Source organism: Leucopleurus acutus (assembly GCF_964270905.1).
Source record: "Leucopleurus acutus genome assembly, chromosome: 7".
Taxonomy (NCBI): Eukaryota; Metazoa; Chordata; class Mammalia; order Artiodactyla; family Delphinidae; genus Leucopleurus; species Leucopleurus acutus.
In genome coordinates this window covers 17,516,843-17,540,239 of record NC_139150.1, presented here as the reverse complement: position 1 = coordinate 17,540,239, position 23,397 = coordinate 17,516,843, and the positions used below count along the sequence as shown (strand labels likewise).

Here is a 23,397-nt window from a genome sequence, read left to right as displayed (position 1 = left end):
GTTTTCTCATTTAGAAGATAAGGATAATAACCTGGACCCCACAGGGATTTTACAAACAGTGTGAGATCGTGTGATTAATTGTTTCATAGTAGAAACAGAAAACAAGTCAGTCATTGCTGCCCACTCCTCTGTCACCCGGCCCCCGCGCTCCCCCCAACATACCCCTACACATTCTTGACCACTATAAGCTTGGTGTTTGGCTGTGCAAACACGCTCCCCTGTGCTCCACCGCTGGGCTCCAGGCTGTGCTTTCTGATAACTCTGCCTTCTATTCCCACCTCCAGGCTCAGGCAGGACTAAAATTCACAAGCTGGCAGACCAACAAGAGACAAACAGCCATGGTGTTAGAAGGTCTGGCAGGAAGAGGGCTTATATCTTAGGCTGCTGTAGTCAGGGCTGGAAAGAGCTACATCATTCTGCTTTTTGTTTAGTAATAAGCATCACCACTAACTTGATTGTGTCTCACAGTAATAAATGATAATAATACTAGCTAGCATTTCCTGAGCACTTCTTATATGTCAGGTGCAGCGATAATCACTTTGCAACCATTGATTCTTTTAATTCTCATAACAATACTGTGAGGCAAGCATGATGAGGCCCATTTTAAAGATAAAAGGACTGAGGCTCAGAAAACCCTAAGTCATATCTGGCAAATGGGACGGATGACTCACACACAGCTTGATTTGTACGTTGTTATTTGTTGAAAGGTAACCTCTGACGAGGAGTGGGTAAGAATGACTGATTTCATGTTGAGTTCCTACTATGGGCCGATTAATCACATGATCTCGTATCATCTTCATAACAACCTGAAAGGTCCAGATGTTTTTCCAACAATTCCTCTGGTATCTCCCATACCGGTCCCTTGTTTTCATTTAATTTTAGGCATTTGGAGATTCAGCCTCTCCTATTTGTGAGAGTTCTCTGCTGTGGACAGAGCCAATGGCAGAGGCGCAAAGACTTACAAAGCTCTAACAAAGAAGCCGATGGCAACCCCCAGGAATGCCGGAGGGGATTCAGGCACTTTTGCTCCCAACTGCTCTGGGAGGACTCAGCACCTGCCAGGCTGCCCCACACACCCAGCCTGCATCTTGCCTGCGCAATCCCTCTCCACCTCCCTAGATGGCAAACGCCCTCACCCGCCAGGGCTCGGCTTAGAATCTTCTCCAGGGAAATTCCCAGCTCATCCCAGGTGGTTAGGGGCCCACCTCCCCACCTTGCCTCCTCCACCCCTGGCCCTACACCACACACACACACACACACACACACACACACACACACACACACACACACACACACACACACACACACACACACACACACACACACACACACACACACACACGCCTTATGCTTCCTTGTCACAGCATGTATCCAAAGGGCTGTAATCATCTGTTCACCTGCTGAAAATCTTTCCCATTTGACTGTGAGCTGTTTGAGAGCAGAGAGCATGTCTCGTTCAGCATGGCACCCTCAGCACGGACACAGGCCCTGGCATATACTAGGGGCTCAGAGCACTGCTGTGGAAAGTTGGGGGCTGAGAAGGGACGAAGGGAACATGCGAGACAGGGGAGGGAGGGCGCCCTGTGGTGTGAAACTGTGCGTGAGGCTGCCCTGAGGGTGGAAAGTTCCACCTGCTAATAATGGCCTGGGAAGGCAAAAGCTTCATCTGGGTATCTGTGTTCCCTCCAGACCATTTCGTTCTCAGAAGGGGGCTGAAGACAGAAAGAAAACAAAAGCCCCATATTCACCTCCAGGGAAATTCCACATTCTTAGAGCAAGACTGATGCCAGCGAAGGGTCCTGTCGAAAATCCTGCTCCCGGAGTCCCTGTGAGACCTTCCTGGGAATGGGACTGTGATAGGGGAACAAGCGTGGTCTGGCCCCAGTCTGAAGAGAACCAAGAGTGTCAGTCTCTGAATGCGTCCCCTAACTAGGACAATGGGGACAGTCTCCAGTGGTTAAGGAAATGATGTTATTTGTGCATGTGTTTTGTTTTTTTTTTTTTTTTTTTTTTTGCGGTACACAGGCCTCACTGTTGTGGCCTCTCTCGTTGTGGGGCACAGGCTCCGGACGCGCAGGCTAAGCGGCCGTGGCTCACGGGCCCAGCCGCTCCACGGCATGTGGGATCTTCCCAGACCGGGGCATGAACCCGTGTCCCCTGCATCGGCAGGCGGACTCTCAACCACTGCGCCACCAGGGAAGCCCTGTGCATATGTTTTTGTGTGTGCAGGAACTCTGAAATAAGAAAATGGGCACGCTGCCAGATGAATGGCTCCGTGATCTATGAGCATGTGGGGGGCTTTGGCGACTAGGAGTCTTTGAATTTGCTGTAGGTTTTCAGGTGAAGAAAGACCAAATTATGCCTCTAGCTGGTTATTAAATTTCCCCCTTTGCAGTGGCGGGTCCTAATGGATTACCTAAACTGACCTCAACTTTCCCATCTGTAGAGTGGGAATAGCTAACCTAGATGGGGATGGATAACACCTTACACATGACTCACCATTTCTTACTCTCACATTCACGACAGATACTGCTAAGCGATTCGACCCCACCAAGCCTGGTCCTGACCCAGAATCTCTTTCAGTGCAGTATTCCAGGCAGCATTTCACTACCATTTGATCATAACTGACACATAAGGGAAACTCAGGTCTGGCTAGATGACTGCTGAGGCCTCTCTCAGCCCTGATGTTTTCGGGTTTGGCTTTAACTTATAACATTGCTCCTAAGTTACGCTAGAGAAGCATGTTGTGCAGAGGGGTGAATAAAGAGAGTCCTTCCACCCCTGCCCGAGCTGAGGGACTAAACTCCGAGTCTCAGCTTTCCCCAGTTCTTTCAACTGTGGATGAGAGAGACAGAACAGGAAAGCAAACAGTTCCCCTGGGTCTGATGCCAACATCTGAAGAGGTTTCTGAGGCTGCTGTGATAGAGGTGGACAAGCAAGGTCTTTGCGCTGAAAGCAGCCTGCGTTCAAACCCCTGGTCTGCCCAGTTCCCTGGGGTGAACTCCCGTAAATCATCTCCCCCGTCTGAGCCTCGGTTTCCTCAAGCGTGAAATGCAGATAACGACGCCCACCTTACAGGCTGGTTGTGAGGAGGAAACTGGATGAAATAATGTACGTGGAGGTGCTTTGTGAGGTGCGCTGTGCTGAGTGCAAGCGGAGGATTATTATCCTTGGGACGCGCCAATAGGAAAAATACTAGGGTGTTCCGTTCCAGATGGACTCAATCTAAACCGGGGAACAGATGCTTTTTTTTGGTCATTTCATCTGTAGAAACAGCAGTCTCGTGGGCCTATTCGTATTGAATGAACCACATCCTGTATCGTCTTTTTGCATGGTTCTGAGGAGAAATAAGTTGGCTGTCTCCTTTGGCGTGCTGCAGGCTCGAGAGTGTCCAGCTCATATTTAACGTCCTCCTGTCCTCTCCAAGAAAAAACACCCGCCCAGAGCTAGACCTGTCCTACAAACAGCTGCACGGAGGCCAAGGGGCCAGGGGACGGGCAAGGGCTACTCAGCCACCTCCCATCAGCTCACTGGGACCTTGTCCAGGCTGAGACTTTAACCCAAGTGATAGTTAAGGAGTACGAGGCTCAATGTGACTGGAAGGCAGAGAGCATGGAGACAGATGGGGCTAAGGAGGTTGCTGGGGACACAGCAGATCTGAGAAGGCCCTGAGGCCGTGGGGAAGAGTTTGGAAATTAGCCTCAGGGCAATGACAAGGAGTTTTCATGGAAGGAAGGGCATGATGGGATCTCCATTTTAGAGACAACCCATGATGCTTCATTTTTATGTGGACTTGACTGGGCCATGAGGTGTCCAGATATTTGACCGAACAGTATTCTGGATGTGTCTGTGAGGGTGTTTTCGGCAAAATAATCGGCAGACTGAGTAAGGCAGACGGCTCTTTCTGATGTGGTGGGCCTCATTCAATCAGTTGAAGGCCTGAATAGAAACAAAGGCTGACCCTCCCATGAGTAAGATGGAGTTCCTCCTGCCTGAGTATTTGAGCTGGAATGTCCATCATTTCCTGCCTTTGGACTCGAACAGAAGCATCGGTTCTTCTTAGTTCTAGAGCCTGCCGGCGTTGGAACTGGATCTCATACCACTGGCTCTTTTGGTCTCCAGTTTGCTGAGATCTTAGCTTCGACCTTCTCAGCCTCCATAATCACATGAGCTAATTTCTAATAATAAACCTCTCTCTCTCTCTCTCTCTCTCTATATATATATATATATGTGTGTGTGTGTGTGTGTGTGTGTGTGTGTGTGTGTGTGTGTGTGTGTGTGTGTATATATATATGGATATGTGTGTATATATACATACATACATCTAGAGATACAGAACCGATTATATATATAGCTTTCATATATATTATACATATCATAAATATCATATGAATATATATCATATATATGTTCATATAATATATAATAAAGAGAATTTTATCTATCTACCCATCTATCCTGTTGGTTCTCTCTGGAGAACCCTGACTGTCCTCAGGGCTGTGCAGCTGGATTGATGTGGGACAGGACTGGATGCAGGGAGACCAGGTAGGGGGCCAATGCTAGAGTCCAGACAAGCCATTATGGTGGCAGCAGTGAGGTGGGAAGAAGTGGGCAATTTCAAAAGCTATTTGGTAATTAAAATTGATAAGACTTGGGATGGTTTGGAAATGGGGGGAGCGAGGGAGAGGGAGAATGTTGAGGATTTCTAGGTTTGTGGCTCTGCCTCTAAAGAGATACAGGTGCTTTTCACCAGAACACTGGAAAAATTCTAGGCTGTGTGGGGCAGAGCTTGGGCAGGCAGAGAGCTACCGGGATAGCACGTATCAGAGGAAAGCTTGGAGGCTGAACTATAAAATGGGAGTCATCAGCGTAGGGATGGCAACAGAGAGCGTGGCTGAGAGTCCCCACAGAGACAAGGGCAGTCCTGCAAAACCATACTGACTGGTTTGGCAGAGGAGAATAAGCCAGCAAAGGAGACAGAGAAGGAACAGTCAGGAAGGAAGGTGGGCAACCAGGAAGATCTGGTACCGCGGAAGCAAACGTAGACAGTGCCTCAAGCAGGAAGTGGTCAGCGTCATCAAATGCTAATGAACGGTCAAGCAAATGGGAACTGAAAACTGCCCCCAGATGATTTCACCAGGGAAGCAGACCAGTACCCATGCAGGTCTCAGCTCTGAGACTGACTCCTTTCATGTCCGGTTGGCATCTCTGAAGCAAGTTCCCTCAGGAAACAGAAAGCCCAGGAGAGTTCTCCAGCTCACATCAGCCCCTGGGCTACACCTGTCCTCACAAAAGGAGGTGACACTTGACTACATCTTTCCCTTCTCCTCCCCCCTCCCCAACCCCTGAGGTGCCTTTCAAACAGCCAGAATTCCTTTAAAGAGTAATCTAGGAATGTTTCAGGTGACATTCAAAAGGGCATCGTAATTCAAATGGAAATGCAGAAGTTCATTCCTTTGGACAGTCTTGGGAAATTAAAATAGAGATAAAACATCTCTTAAAGGTGGCAACAGGCATTTATCTGTGGGGACATCTCTATGTTATAGGCTCTCCCAATCTAAACTCAAGAGCAGTTCAACCTTCACATGGAGAATGTCCTTTCATCAGGGTCACCGAGTCTCTAAACTTGGAAAAGACATATTAATCGCATACACTTTCTCTTCTACCCTTTTTGTTTCTTCATTTCTCTTTGTGGATTTTGGTTTCCCTGTGTCTATCTCTCTTTGTTTTTCTGTCTCCTCCTATTTCCCTCAGTCAATCTCTCTCCATCTCTCTCTGTCTCTATCTCTCTCTGTCCCTGTCTCTGTCTCTCTCTCACACACACACAGAATGAACAATTCCTTTACATGCACGCATCCTTTACCTTCCATAGTCACTTTCTCCGTGAAAAAGAAGCAACTGAAAATTCAGGAAACCTATCAGACTCATAATTTCTGCATTCATCACTATCCCCTCTGAATAGAGAATGACAAGGGATAACAGAAGTGCAGGTGTCACAGACACCTCCCTAGTAGAGCTCCAAGGCTCCCTCCCTCACTGGCTCCACCCCAGCAGTCCCTCTCCACCTGAGTCCAGTCTACCCCTGTCCTTAGTGCTGAGTCAACTGACAAGAAAGCGGAGTAAAGTAGCAGCCATATCTCCCCCTGCCCCAACATATACACGTGTGTACCTACACACACACATCTGGGATCACGGTTACCCGAGTGTATGCGGCAGCCATGGGTGGAGGGAGTGGACTGGATCAAGATAGTAATTAGATGCCTGGCTCAGTGGTAGATAAATAAGTCCATCATTGATGTGTCTATGCTGTCATTGGATCCCGTACCTTGCATATGGAAAAGTAGATCTTAGAGTGTGAACCGATTTGCCCAAGATCACACAGCTTGTAAGAGGGAAGCTGGGATCTGAACCGAGGTCCATCGACTGCAAAACCTGTGTTTTGTCTGCAAATGAGGAAGTCTTTATCCAAGATAGCCAGAAGAAGGGTAACTTTATACAGGGAGTCTTAATCATGATATAAGACTCATGCACTGAGGTCATGGCTAGGAAGAAGGTGTGAATATTAAGTCAAAGAGTGACGTGAAGCCCCAATTAGGAGGAAAGTAGCTTTTCAAAATATAGGTGCATCAGGAAAACAGTAGCATACAGTGAAAATATTAAGCTGCAGCAAGAAACTAAAAACTTGACGTGGTGCTTGGAGCACGGCCTGGGAGCAGAGGTGATGGTTAAAGGAACCTGACAGGCTGAACAGCTTCCAAGCTAATCATACCTGGGCTGGAGTTTCTGGGGATGACTTAAGCTATTCTAGTTGCCTTCTAAGGTCCAGCTCTTCCTGGCTTTGGCTGGTACCATCTAATTGACCTGTCCAGTGCTCCAGTCCCTCCTAGACTGGTGGAATGCCCATAATATCCACTTGGTGATAGGAAACCCCGCCTCCCTGCCTGGATCTTTCTAGTTCTTGTTGGCATGCCCAGTGCCTCTCTGGAATCATCATCTGAAGCTGGGTCTGTTGTTCAAGCTTTCATTTTGCCCTATTACAGGGAAACAATACAAAGGTATGGACAACCACTCTCCCTTTCTGCAAACAGCAGATATTGTTCATTGATCTCGGCGTTCTTTCCCAGTGATCCCAGTGACCTTTACACACTGGTCTAGAAAAGCCACTCCCCAGCAAATCAGAACTGGTACATGAAACAAGTTATGGGCCATCGTATGACAGTGACTGGGTTCCCCACCACATGCCCAGCCACCTGCCTTTCTCCAGCCATCTATCAGTAGATTAAAAAAAAAAAAAAAGTCTATCACAAGAATGACAAAATGTTGGAAGGCTAATACAGGCTGGACCCACGTGAGGACAGCACCCACGTCTTGCCTACCGCAATGCCCCAGCATGTGGCGCGAGGTCTGCTGAGAAGAAGCACTTAGGAAGTACCGGTGAACCAGAGGTTAATGAATGACTCGTGGGAGATCTTTTAATCAGGCACATTCACCCCAACTCCCTTGACTTTCCATGACTTCTAGTGGCTGGATCACAACAGTGGCCAGAGCCCCATGATTAGTGAACCTGGAAAGGCTGGGACGTTTGTTTCTAATGTCTGGGGACACTGGATGTGGGCTCAGGTTGGAATTTAAACACCAGCTCATTCAGGAGCAAACTGTGTGTCCCTGGTAAGCCGACAATCTCTTTTAAGTTCAGATTTCCCTTCTCTAAGATAAAGGGTGAGTATTTGCGCCTTCTCTGCCTCAAGGGGTAGGTGGGAGGACCGAAGGAAGGCTGTGTGTAAACTGTGAAGGGCTGTACAATGTCCGTGGTTCTTATCCACACCCTGTTTGGTCTCTTCACAGCCTGCCCTTTCAGCCTTGGCCTTTCCTACCAAGAAGAAACCACCATCTGGGTCTAAACATAGATTTCAAAGAATCCTGGAGCACTCCACCCTCTACCCTTGCTGGGCTGAAAGGATATTTGCAGGGACTAGTGACACAGGTGCTTTTCAGGGAGAAATGAGGGCTGTGGCCACACATTAGCAAGAGCTGTGGCCAGGACTACAATGCTCAGCTGATGTCCATAACGTCACTTCACATTAAGCAACTGTTTTTTATGTACGTATTGCATGCGATGTGTCTTACCTGTATTATCTCATTTCATTCTCCCAAAAGCCTTGTAAGGAAATTACTATCCCTCACTTACCAAACAAGGAGACTGAAACTTAGAAGTTACTTTGCCTGAGGCTTCCTGGCAGGGATGTAAGAAGAGGTATTGGGACTTGAAATCCTGTCTGTCCCACTTCGACACTGTTCTAATCTGTCTTCTTCCCACAAGCTCTGCCCCAAGAGTGATCAGCTTCCAAACCCAGATTCATCCTGACCTGGTCCCCAGTGAACCCTGGTTTCACAGATGTCAATGACACACAGTTGACATATAGATGTCAGTGATACACAGGTGGCTGGGGAGAGAAGGGACACACACCAACTATCTCTGAGTCCAGAGTCCTTTCTGTCCTTCGTGGGCAAATTTCCAGCTTCTCATCCACCCCCTCCCCAGCATCACTTGCAAATTTAAAAGTAAAACTACAGTGTTTGATGTACCATCCAGGTGGTCACATCAGGTAGAGACAGAAAGGAAGAAACACACACAGATCAGCCGGCCTCACTGTATCCCTATGCTCTTCTGGGAGCGAGCACGGACGAGGGAAGAAAGAAAGGTGCCTTTGCCCTGGAAGCCCAGAAGGAAAAGCTTCTGTACCAAGTTCACCCAGCAAGTTTGTGGAAAACTTGAAGGTTCTCTGAGTCTTGAAGGGGGTCCCCAGCTGCTGTTTCAGCATTTTGTCTGCCCTCGTCCCCATCTTACTTGCCATAGATTCCATGCATCCATTGTATATAAGAAATAGCATTTTCTGGAGTGAAAAAGTCCAAGGCTTGGAAGCAGCCGAGGGTGGAGCTGGGGTGGGATTCAGCACTAGCGCAGCATCCCAGGCCCCAAATGCCGGACGAGGCAAACTGGTTCAGTGGCCACAGTGAGCGAAGGTTTTTATAAACATAACCTAATTGTATTACTTCAAAGTCCGGAAGTTTATTGCCCTGCTTAATGATGTGTCACCTTATTTATAGGGTAGCACAATGAGACTTCTATTGATTTAATGCACTTCCTTAAAGACTGTTGTTGTCACAGCCATAAACCGGAGCTATTCCCAGACAACTCAATTATTCCCCTGCGCCTATAAACCACCCCCGGTGCCCCAAACAGTCGCACACACGAGAAAGGGAGGGATGAGACCATGACAGGGTGGAGAGTGCAAAGGGAATTGTTCGGGAAAAGACAAAGGGCTTCATCCAGTTGGGGATGAGGGGCTGCATGAGAAGAGCCAGACAGGGAGTGTGCAGCGTCCCGCTGTGTCTTGGCTCTATCCAGAGGAGCTGTGTGACTCTGAGCAAGATTCCTCTTCCCTTTCAGCCTTAGTTTTCCCAGGTGTGCAATGGGAGTGCTGAGCCCAGTGAGACCTGCCAGGTCCCTGTGGCTCCCACATTCTGTGGTTTTAGGAGTTACGGTCGATCTGGTTCTTGGAGATAGGATGGCTGGTCCATATGCAGAAGGTGCAAGCACGTTTTAACACTACTCCTCACCCTTTCTGTCGATCGAGAGACTTTCTTTTCAAATTAATTGATAATAATAGTAACAATGGTAACAGGAAGTGATCCTCACCTGCTACGTGTGTCTGCAGGGCACTTGACTTATCTGAGATTCATCTTCTCATCTGTGAAATGGGGCTGTGACTACATGGACCTGTTACAATACATACTGCATGTGTGCCATAGTTCCGTCTTTCTCCAAATGCTACTGCATAAACCACTTTCCTTTAATGTAGGAGGGAGACAGGAATGGCTAAAGTACCCATTTCACAGGAAGGGAAAACTGAGGTGGGAAGGGAATGGATTTCCCAAGGGGAATGGCACAGACTGGTCTCCTGCATCTGGGAAATTCCAATTCTGATAATAGCTGAGAATCGGAGGGAAGTAAGATCTGCTGACCCTCCCTGAGGATAAACTCTCTCCATGGCAGAGACTTGAAACTGTCCCCCAGACATGAGGTGACTGCTCCCAAAGGAGCCAGAGCTCTTCTTGGGTTCTTTCAAGAGCCTGAAGAGAAGAAGGTGTCAAGGAGACACACTCCCACCCCACAGCCTCCTCCACCCGCCGACCCTGGCAGTTGTTTCAAGGGGAGAGAGTGGGAAACAAGGAGCGTGCAGTAGAAGGCCAGCGTTCTGGAGTCCGGAACACCACCCCGGGCTCTCAGGAAATGCCTGAACTGAAAGACTCCTGAGAAAGCATCACACAGCCCTTCATTCCATCCACAGTGAACGAGAAGCCCAGAGAGGGGCAGGGACTTGCCTAAGGCCACCCAGTTTCTATGGGGCAGAGCCAGGATTTAGCTCCCAGGGAGCTCAGTTATGTCCCCCGCAGCCTTACCTCCACACTGCATCTGGCCACCACCTCCAGCAAGCCCTCCAGGCTTACCTTTCTGATACTGGAGCCACAGCTGCTGCTGGACCTTCTTGCTGGGGAAGTGGATGACGCAGGTGAGCTCGGAGCCATAGAGGGCTTCTGCGACATAGTGTGAGCCGTAGTGCTGGATGAAGGACAGCAGCTCCTCCCGACTGCTCTCCTTGGTCAGGATCTTGAGGACGTCGGTGAAGCCTGGACAGAGGAGCAGCACGCAGAGGTGGTCAGGCTTGGGAGGCTGGTGGCCGGCAAATGACAAGCCTGGATTGGTGCTTTATCCATCACCATGGTGGCAGCCACATGTGCACAGCTTTCCCTCACTTATTTTGCAAAGACTGCTCTCGCTGGTGGACACACAAGACACTAGGACTGACACGGAATCAACAGCAGAGGAAGGCCTATAGCTGGCCATCTGAACATCACAACCAGGAAAAGTCAAAGCTGATACCTACTGAGCACCTAGCGTGTACCAGGCACACTGCTAGATGTTCCAGACACTTTGTCTAATTTAACCTCAGCCCAGCACTGCAGTCCCAACCATAATAAGCCCTGTGGAGTGGATGAGCAAGTCAAAGGTCATAAACTGGAGCTGATTTGCCTTTGGTCCTCCAGCCAGAGGAGCTAGGATTCCAACCCACTTCTCTTCTCACCCCAGGATGCACGCACTTCCCATGTACCCAATTATCCAGGGCCTGAGCTGTCCACGGCTGGAGCCTGGGGGCTGCACTAGCCCAGGCTCAGCAGACAGTCTGTGCCCTCATATCTGATCCCTGGCTTAGCTTCCTGTAACATCACTTCCCTTTCTGTCCCTGCCTCAGCCTCCCTAAAACAACAGTTATGTCCTTTCTCCTGCCATTGTCAAGGGCCTCCTTGCTGTTCCATTGCCTTTAGTCCTATGCCAAAGGGGCCTGAGTCCTCAGTGCCTGGCATGGGGCCTGCACAGCAATCACTCAGTAACCACTGCCCCCCTGCCTTCCTTCTCCTCCTACAGGCAGGTCACCAAGCTATTTTTCCAGGGGCCTTAAGACCTTCTGGGCTCCTCCCTGCTATGGATAAAGCTCAATGACCTTACCTGGGTATCCCAGGCCTCCAAGGTCATCTCCCATGAGCTACATACATCAGGCTTTATCTGTGGCCAAATCAGTTTTCTTATTTCTCCTGTATGTGATCTGGGATTTCCATCATTTTTTCTTTATGTATATCCCTCCCACACTCTCCACACACACACACACCCCCCCCACGATTTACCTGCAATGGACTCCCACTTCCTCCCTAAGTCACACTCATGCTTTCAGGCCCCAGGAAGTCACCCCTCCCCCAAGAAGCTTTTCCCACCATCTGGAGCACCCACCCTTTGCACCTTCAACAGGCATCACCTTGAAAGCAGAAGGTCTGCCCTATTTGTCTCTGAGTCTGCACATGCATCCTTCCCCACCCACAAGTCAACCAGGTTCACGGCACAGATCCCGGACACGGCAGACACACTGACGCCCATTATTATAAGAACAGCTGATTCTGTGCCACATCAAAGTAAAATGTAAAAGAGCAAGCTCTTCTTCCACATTAAAAATGCGCTCCAATTTGCCAACATCTGATTTACAAGGGAGTTCTCGGGAGCGTCCTTATTGATTAATTAAAGTAGATACACCTTTGTAGTTCTAACAGGAACACCGCAGTGTTATTCACAAGCGCAGGTGTAAAGGTGTGGGTGGTGGTAAAAACAGAAACAGGGCTCAAAGAATGGGTCCTTGATTAGAACAACCCCTCCCCATCAACCTGTTAACCCATGCAGCTGGGTAATTAATGCAGCAGAGTTAATAATGAGATGGTTTCTGTTAAGTAGTAAATAACACCATGGAGATGCCCTGTGGCTCTTTATCCAGGCAGACAACACTGCCTTCAAATCCCTGCCCTGCTCCTGTTCTGCCACTTACTAGCTGTGTGACCTTGGGCAAGTTACTTAACCTCTCTGACCCTCAGTTTCCTTATCTGAAAAAAAAAGTGATAAAGAATGCCTTCCCCTCGAGACTGATGTAAGCCCTAAGATATGAAACATTATAAAGCGCTTGGGTCATGTCAGCCATAATTACTATTTATACTTTCCCATACCCAGGCTAAAAGAGTTCCATGTTGTTCACGAACGAAGCGATATTGAAAGAGAAAAGAGGAGAAAAGAGCTCGCCCACCATTTCAAGATACTTGGACAATAACCCAGTGGCAGTGTTATGAGTAAGAGTCAGGGTAGAAAACCCAAGGCCAGGCCCCATCTTTTCAGTTTTCATTTCCTTACTATTCAGTTTTCGTTTATCTTTTATTCCTTCATCAAAACGGAGCACCAGTAATGTGCAGGAATGTAAGGTACAGGAATAAATAAGACCCAAGCCCTACCCACAGTTCTCAGGTTAGTGGGGGAGACAGACAGGATTCTGATGTGAGTCAAGCACTTGTTAGTGCTTTAATATAGGCAGTTGAGCACAGGGAGTTCCCTGAATTATTCCAAAGGGTAGAGATCATGGGGGAGGCATCTCCGAGTATCGTAGGATGTGCGAGGAGATCCAGGCGGAGGAAACAGCGTGCGCAAAGTCACAGAGACAAGAAGGAAAATGTCCCATTTTGAGAACAACAAACTGTCCCCATCAGCTGAAGCACAGGGTTCATGTGGACAAAGTGTGAGCAGCGTGTGTGTGCATGCGTGCGTGTGTGTGTGTGTGTGTGTGTGTGTGTGTGTGTGTGTGTGTGGGTGGGTGGGTGGGGGGAGGGGAGCAGGGACTGCATTACTGCTGAGTAGGAAATGGGCAGGAAAAGAAATCAGCCAGGAGAACCCAGAGGAATCAGTGCCTGAAAGAACTCATATAATTCACACACCTGAAGTACTTGGAGAATGTAAGTGTGACCTAGATTATCATCCGCCCCTCTCTCCTATCCATCCCCCACACCCTGCTCAGACACCCCTTCCTCCAGGAGCCTCTCTGACTCCCCACAATGGACAGCGGCCCCCTTACTGCATTGACCTGCTGCAGTGTGTGGACACCACTGTCCTGCCTGCTTGTCCATCTGCCCTCCCTGTGAGATTGTTGATGGCGGGGGGGGGGCGGGGTGGTGGTGGTGGTGGGTGGGTGGGGCGTGGCCTCATTCCCTCAGCATCTCCAGGGCCAGCATCCTTGGCGGACCTGAGTGGAACCACGCCACGCCCCCTGGCTGCGGGCGGCAGTCCTCACCTGCCGAGAGGGTGATGGTGCTGAGCTTCACGCGGTACAGGTTGCTGCGGACCCGCCACTGCTGCACCATGGGGTAACCCATGGCCTCATCATACCTGACGTCTCCTGGGGAGGGAAGAAGAAGCTCGTGTGAGCCCAGCACGTAGAGGCCTCCCCCTACAAGCCCACCCTGCAGCCCTGGGCTCTGGGCGACAGCCACCTCTTCTAAGTGGACAGAGGCTCGGCCCTAGGGTGAGGGCTCTCTCTGGGGTTGGCGGTTTTATCTGGACTCCACCTCCAGGCCTCTTCCTTCCTGGCCTCTGACCTCAGCCCCAACCCCGCCTTTTCTCTCTGCTCTACAGCTCACATGGCCCCCTTTACCCTACAAGCAAGAATGGGTTTACGGTTCCACTAACTCTCGTGGCGATTTGCCATGGGGTGCTAGATAGCACGGTGCCTCAGTTTCCCCATCTGATACCATGGCTACCTGGGCTGATCTTATTTCACAAGCGTATTGTGAGACTCAAATAAATTAATAGCAGTGGAAGTCCTCTGGTAATCTTGAAATGTCCTACGTGTGGACTGGGGGCCAGAGAACCACAGCCCATTCATCACATACGGCCTAAGACTACTTTTGCACGATGACAGCAGAGTTGAGCAGTTGTGACAGAGACCATGTGCAAAGCCTAACACATTTCCTATCTGACGATTTATGTTTGTTCACCCTCTACAGACTGTCTGTTTCCTAACATGGAAACATAAGATGTCCTTTGGTAGCTCATAAAATACCTGTGCGTACACATGAAAGGTTACCATTTCAAACAAGACCAAGAAACGCTGGCTAAACAAAGTTAAAAAAGATTAAAACAAAAAAAGCTGTATAATTTCTCAGCACCTTGAATAAATTAATATGCATTTTAAAGGTACGTGAAGATAGTGCATAACATTTTGCAAACATTTTTGACCAAGGAGCCCCGTTTTTAGGTTTCACTGGAACTCATGTTCCACAGAATGCATTGTGTGAAACACAAGTGTAGACAAAACATAAACAAAGAAAAAAAAAACACAACAAAATGTTAGCAAGTGGTTAACTCAGTGTGGCGGATGTGCGAAAGATCCTTGTTTTCCGATTTCTATTCATCTCCATTTTCTAAATTTTGTGCTCTAAGCACTGCAGACTCTCTTTTTTATCATCAGGAAAAAATACGTGAAAAAGAAATGCTAGTCACATCAGCAGTTACTGTTACTGTTGTGTATCCTCTGCAAATGGCAGGCACATTTTCTGTCCTTTTCTCTTGTCCCCTGGTGAGGAGGCACTTAAAGAGATATTTGATACCAAGATGCAAATGAGAATCTCACTGGAACAAATGATTTCTTCCTGGACATTACTGCAGTATAGAAGTTGTCCATTACTATCAACTTTTTTTTCCCCCCTTAGCCCCAGGAATAATATAATTTCTTAGAGGCTTTCTTTTCATTTTAAAGTAAAATATTCATGATCCCCAAAGATATGTCCACTGGAGGGAGGTTGTTTTGTTACAAATACATCCTCTCTGTTTATCTGCTCTGCCTGTCCTTTCCTTCCTCTGCAGACACCGGGGAGAGAAGGAGAGAGGGTGGGAGAGGGGGAGAGGGCCGTGTTTTGAGTCAGGGCAAAGAAAACAGTCTGTACAGGAAGACTAGACAACAGCACCCAGGCAGCCTCTGCCCCGTCTATGACTGCTTGCCCTAATTCTGAGCAGGCTTGGAGGGGCCGTCCCCAATAGAGGGAGGCAGATATTCTGATGCAGACTGCTGATGCAGCTTAGGCACTTGGTGGAATGGTGTCCAAAAGGAAACAAAACAAAGCAAAACAACGCTGCTGCCTCTTTTGATTATCAAGAAATTTACCAAACCATCTTCCCTGCCCCTCACACCATCCCTGGGCCACCCCCATAAGTGATCATCACTCCATCCCTCACTTCCCCACCCCTGGTCCCTCCTGGATTCCAGCTGGAAATATAAGCCCCTTCAGTGAAATGTCAGCTCCTTGAGGTCAAGGCCATGGTCTATATTATTCCCACTCCTGCAGAGACAGAACAGAGCCTGACATATAGTAGGCTCTCAATAAATACCTATTTACTGACTCACTCACTTCCTTGCATACTATTCCTGACCAAAAACCCATCCCCGGTCCTACTCAATCTCTGACCCCCATCTTACCTGACTCTATCCTAGATCCCCACCAAAGGATTAGGGGTAAAATGAAGCCCCGGGATTGGGGGGGAGGGTATTTTTTCTGGTAAGTAAAAAAAAAAACAAAAAATAATAACCCTTAAAATATAACAGTTCCTTTATGAGGACACCTCCAAGGTGTCCAAATCAAAACAAATAATCCTAAGAGTTTGTACCACTAATGCAGAACCACAATGTACTGTATCACAAAAGCAGAGCCAGGGTCCTTACATCTTGGGAAAGTCCCCCAAAAGGGCAAGAGAGGAACTGGGAGAAGATGAGGTGGAACAGATGGGCATCCCACAGTGGGACAGAAAATACAAGCCTCAGGAGAGCCTGCAAAAGAGGGCTTCTCAGTAGGGGAGAGACGGAGCTTGGGGGTTGAGGGACGGACTGCAGAGTGGAGTGAAAAGGGCAGAAGACCTGGAGCCATGGCACCCGGTTCTAGTCCTGGCGGATTTACTGTGTGACCTTGATCAGTCCCTTCACCTCTCTGAGTCTAGATTCCTCACCTATAACACGAGAGGAATGATACCCAACCCCCAAGATGGCCCAGTGCCCACATTCAAAAACAGCTTGTGTAACTGAGATGCTGTCAACTGAGAGAGGCTCCTGGTTGGGGTGGGGATGGGGGAGGTCCACTTATTTTATTTTAAAATGACTTAAAAATGAACTGCATGATCTCACTTTTATGTGCAATTGAAAAACGTTGGCCTCATAAAAGCAGAGAGTAGGATGGCTAGAGGCAGGAAAAATGAGATGTTGGGTAAAGGGTACAGAGGTTCAGTTACACCAGATGAGTGCGGTTTTGAGGTCTAGCGTGCAGCCCGGTGACTATAGTTAATAATACTGCACTGTGTACTTGAAGTTTGCTAAGAGAGTAAATCCGGCCTCGGCTCAGAGCTTGGAGTCTCAGGGAAGCCCCTAGCTCTGCACAGTCCATGAGTCCAAGAAATGGTAGGTAGGTCCCTTTCCCATCCCATCCCTCCCAAACACAGAGGCTTGGCAGGGCCCATCCTGGATGTGCTGAGAGCTGAGCTGGACTGGAGAGCAGGTGTGTGGTCAGGGAGGCTGGGGAGGGGTCCAGCATGTGTGTCTTACCGGTGAGCAGCTGGAGGTCTGGGAGGGGCTCGGAGAGGACCCCCCGGCACTGCTCCTCCACCGGCAGCGGGATCACTGACAGCCCGTCGGCCAGCTGAGGAAAGTCCTTGATGAAGTTGTTTTCCCTGTGGAGAGGAGCAGAGAGGCTGCCAGATGGAGGAAGCGGAGGCTGCAGGTGCTGCTGGGAAGGAGGGCAGGGAGCTCGTAGTCACAGAAGAGACTGACTCGTGAGCCTGTGGACGGCCTTGGTGGGATGCCTCTGGCTCCCTGAGTCCCAGCCCCGAGGCCATGGTGCTAAGGATGGGTTCCAGAATCCGGCAGGCTGGGGCTTCAGTCCTGGCCCACCACTTACTAGCTGCGTGATCTTGAGCAAGTTCCTGGTCCACTCAGAACCTCAGTTTCCTTTTCTATGAAAGTCAGATCTCAGGGTAGTTTTAAACACTTAATGGGAGAAAGCTGCCAACTGCCTAAGACACAGTCTGATATTCTATAAACTGTCTCTTTGGCTGCTAAATGTCCCTTTACATAAGCGGTGACAACGGTGAGCCAGGATGCAAGGGAACTGAGGAGAGTGTGGAGTGCTTGAAGAAAGAGCGGGTGAGACTGAGCTGGAGAAAGGAAGGCTTGAAAGAATGGGTGTTGGAGTGCTAAAGTGGAAGGATCCTAAGAGATCCTTTGGATCAAACTCCTCCTTTTAGAGATGGGGAAACTGAGGCCAGGAGAAGGGGAGCAAATTTCTCACAGACAACCAACGGGTTAGACTCAAAACCAGATCTCCCCACTTCTAGGCTAGTGCTCTTTCTTGCCCTAAATTCTTCAGGTACCTCTGTCGCTTCTCTGCAGGGCCACTCCAGGAAACAGAAGACAAGCCTCGGGGTGCCCTCGGGGCACTGAACCCTGAACAAAGGTAGTCTTGAGGTGTGGGGGATGAGGTGATAGTGCATTGCAGGGAGGCAGGCTTCAATCCAGACAACAGACCTGCCTAAGAATGGAACAGCCTGCCACTGCGAGGTGGTGAGCTTGCCGTAGCTGGGAGTATGCAAGTAGGGAACTTGATAGCCACTTGGCATGGACGGTATCCAGGGCATTTCTGTATTCAGATCTGACTTTTGAGGTCCCTTCTTATTCAGAAATCCTCAGAGTTAGAGACACTAACTACAATCTGGAGAGGAGGAGGGGGAATTGAAGAACAAAGGGAAGGGGAGGTTGATCGCTTCATTTTGCCACCTGGAATGGGCAACCTTGAAATGAAAATCAGAAAGAGGCAAACAAAAATCTGTGATGCCAAAGCAATGCCTTTGAAGCCTGGATCTCGGGCAGTTCAAAGGCAGCCAAGCAAGCATTGTGACCTGGGTCACCTTCCTTTCTGTACTGCACGTCCCCATGCACTCCACCCCAGGCACCTTCAAAGCTCACCCTCTAGTCATTCATTTAGTGAACACCTTCTCGGTGTCCGACCCCTGAGCAGGTCAGAATCCAGGGGAGGACCCACTGTCTCCATCGTCAACATCACCAGCATCTTCGTCATCATCATCAGTGTCATCTTTGACAATTCCTGATTGAATCCTTAATTTGCTAGGATCTCGCTAAGCACTTTGCATCTATTTAATCATTTAATCTTCACAGTGACCCACAAGATAGTTATCAATATCTTCATTTTACACGAAAGGAAACATGAGGTTCAGAGTGAAGAGGTGGTAAATTTGGGATTGGAACCTGGTCTCTCTCACTGCACATCTGGTGAGGTAAGCGGCTGGGCCTTGGACTGTCTGCTGGGCATGCATGCGCACGACGTTGAGTTTCTAGGCCCACACTTGTACAGTTAAGCATGCTGTTGTGTGCAGCATGGCTGTGCCCATGTTTGTCTGCAGAGCCGTACTTGCTTATGTCTACACGTGTGCCTGTTGTCGTGGGTTCCACCTGTGTTTGTGGCTGGCCTTTGATTTGTCTGCAGACTTGGACATGTGGGTCAGCCATGTGACTAGAAAAAGAGAACCTGCCAGGGGTCATGGAAGTGCCCCCAGGTAGCATGTAACTCCCACCAGGGCCTAAGGAACTAAGTTTCTTCCTGTCCCCTCATGAGGTGGCCTCTTGTGATACAGACCTTCCCTTAGACATACAATGAGGTGGAGACTGTCCCCCTGCCCTAGTCATTCAACTAACGTGCGCTGAGCACACACTCGGGGTGGAGCCCTGAGCTAGGTACTCAGGATCCAGAGATAGACTGGCTTCTCCCTTTGTCCTTTAGATCTTCCCAGCTGGGTGGGGGAGACAATGGATCAGCCACACAGAACAGTCAGTAGGGCCAGCTATCAGGGATCTGGATGGGCTGGAGGCTTTTGGCTAAAGGTCCCTTCCCCACGAGACCCAAGCACTTGTTTTATGAATAGGAGAGGGCAAGACTGAGATGGCTCTGAAGATTGAGTTCCTGATCTGCCCACACTGCATCCTAGCTGTGAAACCTGGAGCAAACCACTCAAACCTCAGTTTTCTCATCTGTAAAATGGGGATCCTAAGCGCTCTTCAGCCTGCCTTAGTGAAATCACAATAACAATGATGGCAAAAACTGTTGAGTACCTCCTATGCACCAGGCGATGTCCAAGTACTTTACATTAGTTCTCACCCAACCATATGAATTAGGTGCCCTTAAGACCCCTAGTTGGGAGGTGGAAAAGCAGAAGCACAAAGCAGTTATGTAACTACTTAAAACCGCACAGCCGGGAAGCGGGAGATCTCAGGTGGTCTGGCCCCAAAGCCCACACTCCACATCACTGCGCAGGTGCGGGGCACTGAAGACGCTGCCTGTGACAGTCACAGGCTGTCAAAGCTGGAAGAGCCGTAGCACCCCGGGGTGCACTGAGCCCAGACAGGCTGCAGCCTAAAGAAGGGGTCTGTTACTCATTGTAATTTGACCGCATACGAGGGGCTCTGCTCTCCAGGTGACTTCACGACCCTCACTCCAATGTTGTGAGATGAGTGCGATTACACCCCCTCTTGACTGATGGGGAAATGGAGGCTCTGAGACGTGAACTGACCTCCCTGGACTTACACACCAAGTGCATTTGGGAAGAGGGATCTGAAGGCAACTCGTCACTTTTCACTTTACCACCCAGGGTCACGACTTCACATCTCTGGCTATGCGTTTATAATCACAGAGGAGGGGGACAGGGACACCCTTGCCAGCCCCACGTTCCTCTCCTCTAATCCTTCTGCCTTCTATTTAAGCTGGGCTTGACTCTGGGCAAATCTGACCTCAATCTGACCTCAGGGAGTGGCAGCACAGTGGCCGACCTCAGGAGGGCAGGGGGCCAGCGCACACTCCCCTTCTCGGAGGAAGGTTTTCGCAGGACGCAGGGAGGGTCTCAAGGAAGAGCGTGAGAAGGTGGGAGACCATGGAAGGGTGGGAGTTCACAGGCCAGTGTGGAGAGCGGGGAGGGAGGGAGGCAGGGGTGGAGCAGGGAATGACAAGACAGCTGCAGCAAAGACCAAGGACCAATGATGGCCCCTCAGGACTGGGCCCCTTCGCGGCTGCCTGGGCGATGGCCACAAGTCCTGCATGGCCTCTGCCAGCAGAGGGCGCCCAGGGCCTTTGCATTAGTCAGCTCTCCCGGGAGGCAAAACAGGATGGGAAGAGCAGAGCTGGGAAGGTGCCACTGGGCCGAGAACCTCAGGCAGAACCCAGACAGCAACTTCAGAATCCACCCACCTGGGGGAGGTGATGGGGGGGATGGCAGGGTGCTGGCTGAAACTCAGTTGGCTCGAAAACAAATCCAGATTCTCAGAGCTCGTGTGTACGTGGGCGTGTGTGTAGTATAAACTACCAGGCAACTAACGAATCCTAATAAGAGGCAGATAGGAAGAAGAGTAATATTTGTTTATTGATCCTATTTGTCGATCATCAGCTATGTCCTAGGTAGTGTGTCAAGATACATGTGAATGTGTATGTCATTTTCACCACGTGAGAATTCTATAACTACTATTATTATTCCCATTTTACAGATGAAGACATGGATCCTCAGAGAGGTTAAGGAACTTGTCCAACTGAGGTCCACAGTTAGGAAGTGGTAATGGGGCTCCTAGCTGAGAACCTGGTACTCAGTAAGCACACATTCACTGGATCTATCCAGAGCCCGTGCTCCTGATCACCGGGATAACCTGAGACCAGGCCAGGGAGGGGTGTGCTTCCGAGCCCAGGGATATCACTGTACGTGCATATCTGTGTGTGTGCGGGTCTGCATAAGTTGTGTCTCTAACGGCGACAGGGCTACTGTTTCTTTGGACAAACATCTACCCCCGCAAATATCCATGAAAACAGTTCAATCTCAATTGACATTATATGGAAACAATTCATAAGATTTTTAAAGTAGCAGATCCTGGGTTCCGGGGACTCAGGAGAACTCTGGGAGCGGGAGGTCTCTTTCATCCCACAAATGTGTTTTGGGGTCTCCCATGCACGCTAGGGGTACGGCAGTGGGAATTCAGAGGAGGTGCCTGGTGGAGAACGCAGGCACTGTGTGAAGGTCTCAAGGCCTCCGCCATCTAGCCCCTGCCTACTCCTTCTGCCTTGTTTCATGAACCAGTGCCCCTGCCCGCGGTCCAGCTGCACTGATTGGCCCTAAGTCCCTCTGATGGGGCATACTCACTTCCTACAAAGGATTTGCCCTCTCTGGAAAGCTCTTGGCCCCCAGCCCCCTGCAGCAGGCCAACTCCTACTTGTCACTCAGACCACACATTATTCCTCTGCCCTTCAGAAACCTTCCCAAGGTCAGTTCTCCTGTCACACCCTCTCATAGCATCCTGCTCTTTTCTTCTAGGAAGAGCTTCATAGTTCCTAACCCAGATGTGCTCTTCGGGACCTTGATGGATATCTACTCTCCCACTAGACTGTGAGCTTCTACTCTCCCACTAGACTGTGAGCTCCACGGGGGCCAAGACGATGCCTGTCCCATTTGCTGCCGCCTTCCCCAGGGCTGAGCCCAGTGTCAACTGCATACAAAGTAGGTGCTCAATGAACGTTTGTTGCGGAAGCAAAGGAAGGAAACCCAGAGACAAAAGTAATGTGTGTATGACCTGTGTGGAGTCCTTTCTGATGTTTTGTTACAGGGTACCCAAATGCTTTAGTTTCCAAGGGATATTGGGGATTTTAGTCTAAAATGCCAGCCTTTCCATAAGAAGCTTCAAAACCCTACTTTTTCTTCCTCTAACTTCCTAACATGCAGACACCCTGACTCCCATGGAGCTCAGATAGGGGCCAGGGCCACAGAGCTAGCGGGCACCAGATGGGAAAAAGTGATCTCACTCAGCAGAGGCTGGCCGGAACTCCCACTCTTGGTGAGCACGTGAACACACGTGTGCATTCACATCGGGGAGGTGCAGGGGATGGGGTGGGGGGTGAGGAAGGCTAGGAGGAAACAGGAGGACCAGTCGAAAAACCACCCCTTCCAAGAAACCATGTCAGTTTTCCCCACTTGGAATAAATCTTTCTTGTCACTTCTCTCTCACGCCTCTTGTTTGTGAGTAAATTCCAGCAGTTACCTTGGGATCTGGTGGTGGAAAGGGCATGGGCTCAGACATCATACAGACATGGATCCAGACTCTGGCTGTGTGACCTTGGAGAGGTCACTTACACTTTACTCAGCCTTCCTAATGTCATCTGTAAAATGGGAGTAATGAGTTGAACTTCAAGGGCTGAGGAAGAGGCTCCATATAGAGTTAGCTTTGTTTTTTTTTTCTGGCCACACCACACGGCGTGCAGGATCTTAGTTCCCCGACCAGGGACTGAACACGGGCCCTCAGCAGTGAAGTGCGGAGTCGCAACCGCTGGACCACCAGGGAACTGCCCCCTAGTTATCTTTAGTGCTAGTTCCTTTTCCTAAACCCCAAACCAGATCCTGGATTCCTTTGAGAGCCTCAGAGAGCCCAGCCCGGGGCCTCCTACAGCACAAGCCCCCCAAGAATCTGTTCATTTGTGTACAGAGTAGGGGCAGGCTTCTTCACCTCCCATGCCCCCTGCATATGACCTCCAAGCAACACAAACCTATAGGGAGCCTTTCCCCGGAGCAAGTCCCTTGCGTAGCTTCCCTGTCATCAGCCATGCCGGCAGGAACTTGTCGACAAGCGAGGGAAGCTGGGCTCCTTGGCCATCCTGGCTCCCCCGACCCTTCCCAAGGTTCTCCCTCCCGCCTGTCCCCATTCAAGAATACATGTGAGTGTTTTGGATACACTAATACACAGCCACCAGCATGCAAGAGCCGATCACCCCTCAGTTCTGGGGAAATTAGCATTTAAATGGAGGTATTTCAGAGAAGTAAATCATCCCAGAGCCAGTCAGCACTGTCTGCAGCCTTTCCTTAGTCAAGGGAAGACTATAGGAGTCTTGGCCTGCGCG

The 23,397-nt window shown here is 49.6% G+C and overlaps 1 protein-coding gene across 4 annotated transcripts in view; it reads right to left on the bottom strand.

Annotated features, from left to right (window-relative positions):
* The window catches only part of ASTN2 (astrotactin 2), a gene marked incomplete at both ends in the record, with an annotated part of 917,251 nt that overhangs the window by 229,484 nt on the left and 664,370 nt on the right, over positions 1 to 23,397 (bottom strand). For all 4 annotated transcript variants that reach the window (XM_082842116.1, XM_082842118.1, XM_082842117.1 and 1 more), the window contains 3 exons: positions 10,513 to 10,692; positions 13,716 to 13,820; positions 17,010 to 17,134. In XM_082842116.1, coding sequence (XP_082698242.1) covers positions 10,513 to 10,692; positions 13,716 to 13,820; positions 17,010 to 17,134 — 410 coding nt within the window. The remainder of the gene's footprint in view (positions 1 to 10,512; positions 10,693 to 13,715; positions 13,821 to 17,009; positions 17,135 to 23,397) is intronic.